The sequence below is a fragment of the Cetorhinus maximus genome, chromosome 6, assembly GCF_964194155.1.
Source record: "Cetorhinus maximus chromosome 6, sCetMax3.hap1.1, whole genome shotgun sequence".
Classification (NCBI taxonomy): domain Eukaryota; kingdom Metazoa; phylum Chordata; class Chondrichthyes; order Lamniformes; family Cetorhinidae; genus Cetorhinus; species Cetorhinus maximus.
Genome location: NC_135884.1, coordinates 88,055,609 through 88,070,384, shown reverse-complemented (window position 1 = coordinate 88,070,384; position 14,776 = coordinate 88,055,609). Strand labels below are relative to the sequence as shown.

At 49.1% G+C, this 14,776-nt stretch overlaps 1 protein-coding gene across 2 annotated transcripts; it reads left to right on the top strand.

Annotated features, from left to right (window-relative positions):
• Positions 1-1,723: 1,723 nt before the first annotated feature.
• tmem208 (transmembrane protein 208) lies at positions 1,724-14,506 on the top strand. 2 transcript variants are annotated; one of them, XM_078543981.1, is made up of 6 exons: positions 1,724-1,914; positions 2,522-2,620; positions 2,990-3,049; positions 7,913-8,049; positions 10,805-10,889; positions 11,958-14,506. In XM_078543981.1, exons 1-6 carry the CDS (start codon positions 1,909-1,911, stop codon positions 12,093-12,095), a joined length of 525 nt encoding a protein of 174 aa, XP_078400107.1. In that variant the 5' UTR covers positions 1,724-1,908; the 3' UTR covers positions 12,096-14,506. The 2 variants fall into 2 exon arrangements, with proteins under 2 accessions (XP_078400107.1, XP_078400108.1); XM_078543982.1 differs by lacking the exon at positions 2,522-2,620.
• Positions 14,507-14,776: the final 270 nt, after the last annotated feature.

The following is a 14,776-nucleotide window of genomic DNA, read 5'->3' as shown; positions in this document are numbered from 1 at the left end:
TCTGTGACCGACTGAGAATGTAGGAGTCATAGAGACTCCCTGGGAATCATGCGCAGATCTGCAGGATGCACTTGTGGTGGTCGCACACCAGCTGGATATTCAGTGAGTGGAAGCCCTTGCAGTGACGTAGTTGACCGCTTCCTCTCAAGGAGATCGGAGCACCACATGAGTGCAGTCAATCGCACCCTGCACCTATGGGAAGCACAAGATCTGGGCAAATCCCAGTGCTCTTGCATCCTGGCTGTCCTGGTCCAGGGTGAAATACACAAAGTTGTGTGCCTTTGTGAAGATGGCATCCGTGACCTCATGGATATATTTGTGGGTGGAGGCTTGTGAGATCCCACAGAGGTCACCTGTGCAGCCCTGAAATGAGCAACTGACATAAAATTTGAGCGCTGTGGCCACTTTCATGGCCGCGGGCAGTGGATGCCCTCCATGTCCCCGTGGCGCCAAATCCTGCAGCAGGTGGCAGATGTGACTGACCAGTTCCCTGGACATGTGCCATCTTCAGTGACGCTGGTTCTCAGTCGTCTGAAGGAACAACAAGTTCCATCTACAGACCCTGGGTTTAGCTAGGTGCTGACCAGTGATGGCTCTCTGTGGTCCTTCAGCAACGTGTGCGGGACCCCTAGGCGCTCCTTCTTCCTGAGGGTGCTGCTCCTCCCTCTGCCCAGCCAGGTGCCTCCGTCGCCCTCTTCTCCTTTGTCTCCGCTGTCTGTACGCATGAGGCACACAGCTAGTTCACCAGGCTCCATGTTCCTGATGTACTCCTTCTGCAGGATGAAGAAGAGAGACCCGTGGGTTAGCTTGGATGTACTAAGAACCCCTCTTTGTTATGTCTGAAGGCCCCTTAACGCATCCCAAAGATTGCTGGCCACCACTTGGATGGCCAGAGATTAGTGGACTGCATGGCTGCCTGAAGCCCCGCCCACCTCGGCCCCACTCCACCTGACCAATTGGCGGCAGCTTTGCCCATTGGACCTCATGCTGTGCTCTCAGATCAGGCACAGGCATTCTCCAAACCCACACTGCAAAGCTGCGCTGTTAGCTTGAACCATGGGGGAGACTGCTCCAAACTGGGATGATGACATTGCAAAGGGCAATGAGCTCCTCCAACAGTGATTGCTGGATGGCCAGCTTTAGCAAGGAGATTGTACAACTTGCCAGCTGTTCTGTAAGCCACTAAAATTCACACTGGTTTGCAGTCAGTGCCCGAGGGATGAAAAGCTCTCGAGCATGTAGCAGCACTTTGATACCTCTGTGTTGCTTGAGTGGGCAGCTATTCTAGAGGCCCATCTCTAAGCATGTCAATTTGGCTGCACCTGAACTGTCTCAGCTGCAGAGGAATGGTCACTTAATACAAGGTGTATTATGGGGGGCGCAACGTGAAGTTTGCCTGGGGCATCTAATTCTCTTGCAGAGGTCCTGGTGATGAAGTGTTGGAATATCACTGAAACGTTAATTTTGTTTCTCTCTCCTCCACAGATGCTGCAAACTTGCTGAGTATTTTTAGCATTTTCTGTTTTTATTACAGCATCCATTGGATATTTTTGCTTTCCTATCAATGAAACTGCCCACAAGATGCACCAGGTAAAGACTCCCCCTGACGCGCAAATGAGCTGCTGTGGAGAGGGGGCGGGGCTTTCTCACCAGCTGCTGCGTCCCAGCCCGTCCCGTTTGCGTATTGCCCGTGCGACATCATCACGGTCCGCTCACGTCGTGTGACGTCATCACAGTGCGCCGGTAGTGCTGAGCTGTTCATTTCGATCTTCTCCTGGATGGTTTAAAGTGTCCCTGAGCCGGGAGCGGGTTTCCAGTCACTCGAGGTCGAGTAACAGGTGGGTCCCAGAGAAAGGAGGAGAGGAAGCGGCCTCTGAAACTACGGACCTTGGATCGAGGGCTGGAGCCATGGCGGTGAGTGTGGGGCGATGGTTCCCCAAGTGAGGGCCCGGGGGAGGGGGGATGCCACTCTGCCCACTCTTGCCCCGTGCTCCTCCGTCTCCCCTCCCCGCCTTGTTCCCAGCAAACGGTAGCCACTACCAGTTCCACCCCTCCAACAGTTCCACCCCATGATCGATTGCCCATTGCTGTGCAGATTAGGGAGTGGTATTGCTGTGGTCTGAACTTATCTGTCAGTGTTCAGGCTATTGCCCAGCCAGAAGAATAAGATAATGTCTGTTGCTGAAGCTTTTGTTGAGCTTCATTGGAGCAGAGGTCACTGATGGAGAACTAGAGTTAGCCTTGTGATTCTCCGTGTAGTCATGACTCGATGTGACAGGGAGAAAATTGGAGGCGAATTATTAATAAGAGCAGTTAGTATCTGAGTTCTGTGAAAGGACATGAACCAGAAATCTGAGCTAGTTCTCCCAACAGATGTTGCCTATTTTCTGTGCTTATTGCTCTCTGTTAATGTCATTTGAGTTGAAGTGTTGTGGTGTTCATAGTGTTTGTAATGCAGAGTCATAGTCCCGTCTCTGTGTCCTTGAAGCTGCTAAAATTATTTATTTTCTTGTTTGAGCAGCCGAAGGGAGGCAAGGTTGGAACGAAAGGGAAGAAGCAGATCTTTGAAGAGAACAAGGAAACATTGACCTTCTACCTGAGAATTATTCTGGGAGCTAATGTGAGTTTAATGGATTGTGCCTATCCACGAGGGAGGGGCCTGAGAGAACCGTATCTTAATGCAAGGCCAGGGCTACATCACTGATTACAATCTCTCTGCAAACTGGTTTAACTGTGCACAGGAACCTGCCCCTCTCAGGCAGCAACAATCGTTGGGAAGTCTGGGTTAAATTTTGAGGACATTCTTTTCCCTTTTCTCATCGGATGAAGCTTGCCTGCTCTCTGTCCTTTCCACTTTTGCTCACCCTCCACGAATAAATTCATCTGCCTTTCCTTTGATAGATTATCAAACTGCCCCTTTGGCAAGAGACAAGATGCCCTGTGTTATTTTGTTGCTGTCTTACTAACGGCTGCATTGTCTCTTCCACAGGCTATTTATGGGGCCGTGAACCTCTTCCTTTTCTACAGTTCAGTCACATTCTGGACCTGGGTAAGTCTGAAGGGTTTGTCCTTTTATATTCCTTTATTGTGGATGAACCTGATGGTGCTGACACCAGGTGGTAGCTCATCTCGGATGAGGTGGATGGTCAGATAAATGGTGAACAAGCTGGGGCAGATCTCACAACCTTGTTTGACCCCGGTCCGGATGTGAAAGGTGTCAGTTTCGGATCCTCCACTCAGGACGGTGGCGGCCATGTTGTGCTGCAGGAATCTCAGGATGGTGACAAACTTCAACGGGCAACCAAAACGTTGGAGGGCAATCTATAGAGCTTCACAATTTAAAGAATCAAACGCCTTGGTCAGGTCGATGAGGGCGAGGAACAATTCTTGATTTTGCTGCTGATGTTTTTCCTGGATCTGTCTAGCCACAAAGGCCATGTCCGCAGTACCCCGAGATGGTCGGAAGCCACACTGGGTTTCCGGGGGGATCTCCTCAGCGACCCAACGAAGATGGTTCAGGAGGATGCGGCCAGGATCTTACCCGTGATGGACAGGAGGGAAATCCCACTAGTTTTCACAATCAGATTTTCCCCCCTTGCAGATACTAATGATGGTCACATTCTTGAGATCCCAGGGGTGTCCTCTTCGTCCCAGAGATGGAGGATAAACTGGTGGAGCTGTGATGTGAGCTGATAGTTGCCAGCATGGTAGACCTCTGCAGGTATACCGCCTGACTCACAAGCTTGTTGGTTTTCATCTGTTGGATGGCTCGCTTAAGCTCATCGATGCTTGGTGGATCAGCGAGGGAATCCTCCACAGGGTGTTGGGGGTTGGCTCGGAGGTGTCCTCTGATTCGATGGAATCCTGATTGAGGAGCAGTTTGAAATGCACCTTCCAACGCTGACGGATGGCGTCGTCGTTGTCCTCAAGGATCCAGGAGCGGTCCTGTGATCAGAGAGGGATTTTTCTGGTTGCATAGGGTTGTCTTGGTAGCCTGGAAAAAGTTGCATATGTCCTGCTGGTCAGCGTAGGCCTGAATATTGTGCGTCATACTCCACCCACCAGTTGTTGTTCTTCATGTGACGAATGCATCGCTGGACTTCAGCCTTCAGTTGGTGGTACGCTACCGTCATTCGCTGGGTACGTGGGAGACTTTCCCAGGCAATGAAGGCTGTTCACTTCCTCTCAGAGATCACGGTGTCGTTAGCGTCAAACCAGTCCTGGCTCCGTCGTGGTGCAAACCCGATGGTCTGTGCACTGGTGTCTAGGATGGTGGACTGGATTTGTTCCCAGTATGCCTGGATGGAAATGGCATCAGTGGTGGGCACTTGCTCTAGTGCACCTTGCAACTGGGCCTGGAACTCTTCACGCAGTCCCAGGTCCTTCATTGCTGCAATATTCAGCTTTTTCCAGGTGGCTTTTTGGATCCTCTGGTTTCTTGGCGCAAGGCAGATGTTCATCACCAAGCACACAAGTCGATGGTCTGTCCAGCAATATTCAGAACCCTTGGCCCTCATGACAAGCACGTCCCTCAGGTCTCTGCCTTGGACAATGATGTAGTCCAGGAGGTGCCAATGACACAACCCCGGGTGCATCCATGTGGCCTTCAGCTGGTTCTTCTGGCAGAAGACAATGTTCGTCACGATCAGACCGTTTTGGGCACACTTGGTCAAGAGTAGGCCTTACCCATGCCATTCTTGGCGATAGTTCCACTCCAGATTTCATGGTCACGTCCAATTCAGGCATTAAAGTCACCTAGGAGGATGACCTTGTTGTTCCTGGGGATGGAAGCAAGGATACCATCAAGATCGGAGTGAAACCTCTGCTTGACTTCGTGCTCAGAATCTAAAGTCTGCGCTGATAAAGTACATGCTAATGACAGTGGCACATTGATTACAACTGAGATGCAGCGTAGGGCCATCATCCTGTTCCTCATGGCAAAACCGACTCCATGGATGTGGGGGTCATGGTCTGATTTCCCTTTCCAGAAGGTGTGCCCTCCACTGGCCTCCCTCAGTTGCCCCTATCCAGCGAGGCAGGTTTTGCTAAGAGCTGTGATGTCGATGTTGTGCCTCGCTAGCTCCCAAGCCATGATGGCAGTCAGTCTTTCCGGGGAATGACTCATTGGGTTGTCAACAAGTTTTCCCTCATTCCAGGCTCCGAAGTTTAGCTTTTTCTTGTTTCAACCACAGAGCTGGTCACCCAGCTCGGAGAAATGGGACAGCCTATTTTTGGGGCACCTTTTTCTAGCCCCCTCCCCGTTCGGGGTGTGCAGAGGGTATCCCGAATAGGACTGCTCAGTTGCAGATGCAACTGCCAAAAGGCACCTAAGTCTCAACGCAGGTGCCCGATGACCGTCACACACCCGCTGCCTGTGTGCGGAATCTTGGCTGGGGACCTCCAATCAGAGCCCTATCCCTGCCACCAATCCTCCATTTCCACAGGACTTTTCACCTGACAGAAACCTGTGCGTGGTGTAGTTTAGCGTGGGGACTCCAATGCACAGCTGGGTTCCACGCGGTCTTGACGGTTGGTGGCCAGAGTCAGTGGCATGGCGAACCATGACGACTGGGGCCACTTCCCCATTGCAGCCGCCTTCGGCCTTCACAGCCATTGGGTCCGCAACCCTCCTCCACTTGCTCTGCCATTTGAGGACTCCTTGGACCGTTCTTTGCCTGGAACCTCACCCTCGACCTTACCACCATGGGACACCCGGAGCATGAGCTCCGGACAGCATTGTTCTCAGGCTCATTTGGGACACGCAAACCTCTCCATCACAGCAAGCACCCCTCAACCCTCCCCCATGGATATGTTTGTCCTGTTGGGGTGGACAGAATGAAATGTGGCATTGAGCTCACCTGCCCTCCTTCTCACCAACCCCCCCCCCACCAATCAAATACCCTGTTGAAACTAGTTTTGCAGGTGAAGAGCAGCACATTAGGTAATCAGCACTGAGGAGCAGACAAAACTTGTACCCCTGCAAGCATCAGCAGCTTGATGATGGGACCAGGGACAGAAATGGAGGTCAGGGAATGGAGTTTGTGGCATTATCCAAAGTCACTGGCTTCAGCGTTCCCAATAAGGAAAGTTCTGCTCATCCAGCATTGGATGTTGCACAAAGTGGGTATCAAATCAGAGCTAATGTGAGGTGATGATGGTGGGATAGAACTGAAAGTCTACGTACACATGAAACCTGTTTTCGGAAGTTACCGGAGTGGCCAAGTAGTTGAGAAATAGAAGAGGGTCCTTGATGAACACAAGAGATAATGGTGTTGGAGTGGGAAGTTAAGCTGTTGTGGATTCTCTGGTAGGTATGAATGGAGCCAAGCAAGGGCAGTATCACCCAGCTGGATGGTGGAGGAAGATGGCATGGTCAGCTGTGGAGGATGAGGGGGAATAGTTTACCTTGGAGGGATTCAGACATGGAATTGCAGGAAAGATGGACACTGATTTGGGAAGCAACAATGTGTCCAAGGACTATGGAGATGGGATGGTAGTTTGCCAGGACAGAGAAGTCGAGGGTTGAGTCTTTTTAAGGAAAGGTGTGATGATGGCAGAATTGAAAAGGTTGGAGCTGGTACCGAGGAGAGGGAACCATTAACAATGTCAGCTAATATGGGGCCTAAGAAAGGAAGGTAATGAGTCAGCAGTTTGGTCAGAATCCAGGGAGCAGGAGGTAAGTCTCATGGGCAAGGTGAGGTTGAAGAAGGAGCTGCAGCAGATGAAATAGAGAAAGAGGAGTTTAGGGGTAGGGTAGCGGAGAACATTTGGGGAGGTTTGTCTTGGGCTATGGGAAAGGAGGGAAGCAGCAGAGCAACTGAGTGGATTGTCTCATTATTTGTGACAAAAAGGTTTATTGTTCAAGGTGTGGGTGGAGGAGGCGGGAGAGGGTGCTTTAAAAGAACGTAACATAAGAAATAGGAGCAGGAGTAGGCCATTTGGCCCCTCAAACCTGCCCCGTCATTCAATAAGATCATGGCTGATCTGCCCCAGGCCTTAACTCCTTCGTGCCAGCTCCTCATAGCCCTCAACTCCCTGATATTTCAAAAATCTACCTACCTACCTACCTCTTTAAATACTTTGTGATCCAGCCTGTAGCCTAGGAGAAAATCCAGGCATTATCTTTGAATTGCTGGATGATTTTTGAATAGCGGTTTTAGTGGTGGAAAGCCTAATCTGATACTGCTTTATGTGGTTCATTACATGGTCTGGCAATGAATGGTTAAATCAGTTGTTTGCCAAACATGTTCAAATCTGTGTCCCTTTGGATGTAAGGAAGTGGAGATGAGGGAAATACTGGGAGGGAGGGGAAAGAGTAATAGTTCTAATGGGAACATTGGCATTATAGTGCTGGACAGGGTATGGTTTATTAAACGGGTCTTTGCTAAAATGTTATAATGAATTTTAGGCTGAAGGATAATTAGTTGGGAATTTGAAAGTGCAGAGCTACGGGGTTTGAGGGTTTTTCCCCAGCGCAGGCACAGAAGGAAATGGGCTTGGAAGGCGGATGAAGAATGTGGGGTGGAGAGTTAGACAAGAAAATGATTGGAGATTGCCTTCTCAGCAGTCAGTACAATGGGAGTAGCAAGATCTCAAGATGACATGAAGAAGGTGTAGCCATATATATGGGTAGGGGAGTTCACATGAAGAGGAGGAGAGATTTGGGGAACCAAAGGGGCTGGTAAACGCAGCAGAGAGAACAAGGAGAGTTAAGATGGGGTTGAAATCACTGAGGATGAAAAGACATTCATTGCAGGGGCTGAGGGAGGAAAACAGTAAAAGGTATCTCGGTGAGAAACTTGGAGTGACATTTGGTTGGGATGCAGTGAAGGATTTTTAAAGAGAGATGGGAAACGAAATAAACCATCTGTCTTCTGTCCTTCTAATGGAGCCTTTTCTCTCTTGATGACAGGGATTGCTGGCTTTCGCCTTTGTTGTCTACAGCTTCAGCTATCGATGGATGCAGGGAATGGCACAGCCAGTATTCTCGGAGGACCGCGTCCTACTTGACGGAGGTATTGATCTCAACATGGAGCAGGGTATGGCAGAGTGAGTGTCCACAGTGCTGCAGGTATCTGACTTGTACCAAATGGCCAAATGGTGTCTGACCACCTGAGCCCCCACTGCGTGTTCCTCGGATTGTACAGTGGTTTTAGCCAGAGGTGAAACACAATGCAGTTTATTCGATGTCCGTAAACAGAACATACTGATTCCTACCAGGTCAGGCAGGATCTGTGGCAAGAGAAACAGCGATAACGTTTCGGATCTGACCCTTCATTTTTTTTTTAGTGTCACCCGTGTCTCAATTGATGGCACTGTTGCCTCTGAGTCACAGGGTTCCAGGTTCAAGTCCCACTCCAGGGCTTGAGCACAAAAATCCAAGGCTGACCTCTCCAATGTAGCACTGAGTGAGTGCTACACTGCTCAAGGTGCCGTCCTTCAGATGGGACATTAAACCAAGGCCCCGTCTGCCTGTTCAGGTGGATGTCAAAGATCCCATGGCACTATTTTGAAGAAGAGCAGGGGAGTTATCCCTCCAACTTCTCAAAAAAAAGTTTATCTAATCATTGCTGTTTGAGATCTAGCTCTGCCCAGGTATGTGGCTGCATTTCCTACATTACAACAGTGACTACGCTTCAAAAAGTACTTCATTAGCTGTAAAGCACTTTGAGGTGTTCGGTGGCCCTAAGTGCTATATAAATGGCAGTCTGTCTTTCTCCATGGGTGCACTCTGATCTGAATAGCATTTTCTGTCAGATTAATTTGCCCTTGTTGCAACCCTGCATAAACAAGAGGAAAATCTCCATTTCTGTGTGAGCTAACTGCTCTCGGCTAGCCTCAGTGTTCCTGGGCCGTGGGAAGCATGGGGTAATGGATAATCAGCTCGGGCTTCGACCCCATAATCATTATCCACTTGATAACTTCCACAGGGAGGTGGTGACAGGACTCTGACAGTGGAAAGCTGCGTCTTCAACTGAAGAAAGAGGGATACATTTGCTCAAGTTGAGATGGGACAGGACAAAGGGCAAGGGGGAGTGAGTGAACAGTGACTTTTCCCAGAAGTGCGTGAGAGCAGTAGTAGTGAATATCAATAACAGCCCAGCAGAGTGGAACTGTTTTCCTTCACCACCACACACCCGCCCTCTCTCCAGCTCCCTAAGAGCACCACTATTTGCTGCTGCCTGTTTTCTGAGGCGACCGTGGGTGCCCAGTTCTGTTGTGAGCTTGAGCAATGAGCATCAGGCTGAGCAAACGTGAGGAGGATAAAAAAGATGGAGAAGTATCAATGTGAGTGAGCTAACAGAAAAGCAGCAAGTTGTTAATACGGCTGAGATGATCTTTAAACTGGAGCGAAGCAGTAAAGATAATAGAGGAACAAAAGGACACATGGGGCCCTAACTACTGTGGAGTGGCGATCGCAGTCGGATTGCCACTCCACTCCTAGTTACTTACCCTGAAATGCAGCCACTCCTTCCTCGCCCAACCTTCCTACTCGGGCCAGGCGAGAATGGTGCAGTGCAGTGTGTTCCCGAGGCCTTGTGTAAAGCAGGTAGGTTTAAAGGTCCAGCCGCTTTGAGTAGTCAGGGAGAAGGTAAGTGAGCAGTATTGGGGTGGGGGTGTAGGGTGGATAGGAGGGTGGTCAGTGGTGGGGGGGGGATCAGGTGGTCAGTATGGTGGTGTGGTCAGTAGGGGAGGAGATTCAGGTTGTCTGTGGGGAGGGTAGTCAATGACAGGTGTTGGGTGGTCAGGGTGTTGGGTAGTCAGTGGGTAGGGTGAGGAGGGCAGTCGGTGGGGGGGGTGGGAGTTAGTCATGGGATCCTGTGGGGGGAGGGGGGGTTCAGGGTAGTCAAGAGAGTTGGGGGTAGTGAGGGGGGGGGGCTGAGGCGGGGTGCATGGGAGTAGTCGGTTCCCCCAACCGTGGAGGACGTTGGGGAGGGGGGTGCGTTCAGTACTATAGTTACCCTGGAGTTAGAAGTGGTTTTAATTCTTCTGTCTTTGCCTGGGTAACTATTCCTGTAAGACAGTCATCCGAAGTTTGCAATTTAAATTGGAGTATTGGATGGTTCCCAGTGCAAGGCAATTGCCCAACACAAGTTTGATCTTCCCAGACAATCGCTGTGCAATCCTCGTGGGGACTTCCAGGGTGGGTGGGGGTTTCCCCAGCACATCTTTGGGGTACCCCAAGGTACGGCACCCTGGAGCTCAGAAGTTGTGAGCCATGAATTTCTGAGGCAGTGGGAGAAGGATTGAAATTCTGTGGATGAGGTTTGACATTAGTTGGAGAAGCTGACAGCTCAGGGTGGATTCCCCAGCCCTGAGAAGGAAAGCGGCTCAATCCCAAATGTCCTCTCCTGCCTGCTCACAGCATTAAAGCATGCTGCCTTCAGGAAGGTTTCTCTCCCAATTGGTAACTTTGCATGGGAATATTGACCTGAACCTGTGAATGCACTGGTTGCCTTTGTTAGCTCCCTACAAAACTGAGTTATCTCTGCTCCTCCAGCTCTGGCCTTTTGTACATCACTGCACCATTGGTGGCTGTGCCTTCAGTAGCCCAAGTCTGGAATTGCCTCCCTAACCCCCTCAGCCTCTCCTTTGTCCTTTAAACGCTTTATCCAAGCTTTTGTTCATTCTGCTGTAATATCCCCTGATGTGGCTTTCTTTTATTTGATTTGATAGCACTCCTGTGAAGTGTTGCAGGGTGCTTTACTTCGTTAATGATGCTGTTGTTGAGTCTGGTTAATTCAGACCACTGCATTCTGTAGTATTCAGCTCCATTGGTGCTAACCTGTTGTTTGCCTTCCAGGCATCTGAAGGATATGATCTTACTGACTGCAATCCTGCAGGTCCTCAGCTGTATATCCATGTACTTCTGGTACTTGTGGCTCCTGGTAAGTTCTGGCTGCATCCAACAGTACTTCACTAACTTGAAGGGATCTTTAGCTGAGGGAGTTGCTATTTATATACTGATTAGTGGGAGGAGTGGGGGGCAGCTAGAGAAGTAACGCGTCACATGGACCCACGGGCAAAAAAGCTAGTTATTCAAATACAGTGTTTGAGAACTCTGAACAAATCTTCCACCTCCCTTTGGTGTATCCACAAAAAGAAAGATGGGAATATACTAAGAGGGGTAGATGAAGTGAGAGATCTTGGCGTACAAGTACACAGGTCCTGAAGGCAGCAGTTCAAGTCGACAAGGTTGTAAAGAAGGCATATGGAATGCTCTCCTTCATTGGCAGAGGTATAGAATATAAAAGTAAGGATATAATGTTGGAATTGTATAAAACACTGGTGAGGCCACAACTGGAGTACTGTGTGCAGTTCTGGTCACCACATTACAGGAAGGACGTAATAGCTCTGGAGAGAGTGCAGAGGAGGTTTACAAGAATGTTGCCAGGGTTAGAAAAGTGTAGCTATGAGGAGAGATTGGATAGGTTGGGGTTATTTTCCTTCGAACAAAGAAGTCTGAGAGGTGACTTGATTGAGGTGTACAAAATTATGAGGGGAGTAGATAGAGTGGACAGGATAAAATAGTTTCCCTTGGTGGAGAATTCTAGAACCAGGGGACATAGATTCAAGATAAGTGGCAGAAGGTGTAGGGGGGACATGAGGAAGAACTTTTTTACGCAGAGGGTAGTGGGTGTCTGGAATTCACTCCCCAAGTTGGTGGTAGAGGCAGAAACTCTAAACTCTTTTAAAAATTACCTGGATCTACACCTTAAGTGCTGTAAGCTGCAGGGCTATGGGCCGGGTGCAGAAAGGTGGGATTAGAAAGGGCACCTGGGTGTCCTCGGGCTGGCATGGACAAGATGGGCCGAATGGCCTCCTTCTGTGCTGTAACTTTTCTATGGTTCTATGGTGCATTTTCATAGTGCTTTTCACAATGGAAGAGCTATAGAGCATTCCAGTTGAACTTGATGCCTGGACTGATGATTTGACTGGCTGGTTCTGTCTTTCAGGCACCGGGGAGGGCTCTTTATCTGCTCTGGGTGAACATCCTGGGGCCTTGGTTTACTGCGGAGCCCCCCACCAATCCGGAGATATCCGAAAAGAAACAGAGGCGCCAGGAGCGACGACAGATGAGAAAGCAGCAGTAACAGGAGCTGCTTCCATGTCTTTGTTTACCAATCGATTACCAGAATCCATCAGCTGACAGCTTAGCCGTCACCCCACCTCCCTCGCCAAGATATCCCAGACACCTTGGACTGATGTCCTCCTGTTAGAGCACTGTCTGTGCTGGGAGAAAGACACTCGCTGCTTCTCGATCATCACCCCAACATGTCCTGTTACCCATGCTACAGTTATTCCAAGGCTAAAGAGAGCTGTTGTGGGATCCTCTGCTACATGTATGCACCTCAGGTAGATCCATGCTTGGATGTTTCTGACTTCAGGTACCATTCCCCCATCTCCTCCCACCCCCACAACAGGGCACCACTCAACCAGTGGGTGGGTCAAAGGTTGAAGTGCTAAAATTTTGTGGAATCAAACTCATTTGGCAATGAATCGCTACCTCATGTTTCAGTTTGTGTGTAAATTAACCCCTTTCCATGCTTGTTCCGACATGCTACTCAAAGCATCGTTTCCCTTCCTAGGATATAGTTCCTCAGACATCAGAGACATCTCTGCCATATTGCTGATGTGTGGTCCTCGGCGGTGAGTGTCAACCAACAGAGGGAATCGTGGCCGAGCTGGATCCTGTCCTCCCCTGGTGTCCACCAACAACAACAGGAATCTGAGCACAGGGCCACAGCAGCCATTTTGAAGTTCTGTGGATGTCCTTTCTGAGCTCCAGTAATTCGGCATAGATCAGGGTTCAAACCCAGAGCCTTCAGCTCAGTGACTGGGACTAACTTGGAACTGTTTGAGGAGACCCTGTGTGCTCGTGATCCGGCGTGTTTGCCGATATCAACAAAGCTTTTGTCAGTGCCACTCAGTGATGGGCCATCGTTCTGTGGTACTCCAGTGTCTGCACACATCTGTCCCAAAAGAAACAGTAGAATGAGCATCCTGCGCATCCCAGCCAAAAGTTGGCAAAACCCATTCAACATCAGTTTTTTTGCCCAGAGCATGATCCTCCCTCCTGCTGTGAGACTCCACAGCTCCAGTATCTAACTCTGTTCGAATCAGGAGTTGAGTGGAACATAAGAACAGGAGCGGGCCATTCAACCCCTTGTCTGTTCCACCATTTAATAAGATCTATATCTTCACTCCATCAACTCCCCTTGGCTCCATATGCCTTGGTGAGGCGAAATCTATTGAGTTCAGATTTAAAGTGATTGATTAAGCTAGCATCTGCTCCTTTTTGTGGGAGAAAGTTCCACATTTTTCTCTTCTGAATAGTCTGCCTCTGATTTATAAGATTATCTCCCTTTATCCTAGACTCACCAACCAGTGGAAAAATTCTCCCTCTCCCTCTCTTCCCCCAATCATATTCCAGGGAATATACGTTTCATTTACGTAATCTCTCCTCATAATCTAATTGTTGGGTAATATTCAGATGAAGTGGAGAAGGGCTGTAATACAAACTGTACCTGACCACCCATAGCCTGTCTTCAGATCTCTTCTAAGTGCTTTCTTTTTTGCCCCTCCCTGTCAGCCATGGCTCAGTCAGTAGCACATGTACCTCTGAGTCAGGAGGTCATGAATTCATTCCCACTCCAGAACCTTGACCACAAAATCTAGGCTGCCATTCCAGTACAGCACCGAGGGAGTGCCACATTGTCATAGGTGCTGTCTTTTGCTTGACAAATTAAACCAAGGCTCCATCTGCCCTTTCGGTTGAATGTAAAAGGATCCTGTGGCGCTATTCGAAGAAGCTCAGGGGAGTTATCCTGGTTAACATTTATATCTCCGCCAACATCACAAACTGATTATCTGGTCGTTGCTTTTTGTGAGAGCTTGCTGCATGTGAATTAGCTGCTGTGTTTGCCTACATTGCAACACTTCACTACAACTTCAAAAAAACCCTCATTGGCAGGAAAACATGTTGGAATGTCCTGAGGTCGTGAAAGGTACTGTATCAATGCAAGTTCGACTTTCATTTGAGCTCCTATCCATCGAGTTGAGTCTTAACATCTCCGCAGCTTAAACAGAACCAGATGCGAAATGCTAATCTATATGCCATAGTGCCAGGGAAGGTCCTCGCGATGCAATGAGCTGCACAGGGACCTGTGTTGTTTTACACTCGCAGAGACTGTGCATAGGGTAGGACACTTGTGGCATCAGGCTTACCCCAAGGACCAAAAGATTTCACATCTTAATGTATCAGTGTCTTAAATCAATGCCTACAGGAGGTGAGGTGGGGGGGTGAACAAGCGGCAAGTGCACGATGGCCTGCTTAGGTCAGCAGTGACAACTGAAAGACTTTGATCTTCCCCACTTACTGTATTACATCAGTGACAAGTAATTGTATTTAAAGTTTTATTGAACTATAAGAAGCAATCAATAATTGTTTACACAAAATCAAATGGATATTGAATAAATATTGTATGATACGCTACTCTGCTAACAGTTGCCTCAGATTTTAATATTTGGATGACGGGTCTGATGGTAGCACGTGGTCACTCCTGCATGATGGGGTGGGGGGCCGGAAATCTGAGCACAAATGCTGCCCCAGGTATACTTAAATCTTCCGCCCTGCTTCCCTTCCTGTTCTTCCCCACCCCTGATAGCTCAGCAGCTACTGAGCTGGGGCAAGCGATTCTGAATATGTAGTGCATAATAGGAGATGGAGGGATCAGGTCACACCCCACAATGAAATATTCTTTTGACACTCGGG

Excerpts from the sequence above, each read along its gene's own strand:
- tmem208 (XM_078543981.1), top strand. Across the intron at positions 8,050-10,804 it reads ATGGAGCAGGGTATGGCAGA|GCATCTGAAGGATATGATCT; the intron begins GTGAGTGTCCAC and ends TTTGCCTTCCAG. Across the intron at positions 10,890-11,957 it reads TCTGGTACTTGTGGCTCCTG|GCACCGGGGAGGGCTCTTTA; the intron begins GTAAGTTCTGGC and ends TCTGTCTTTCAG.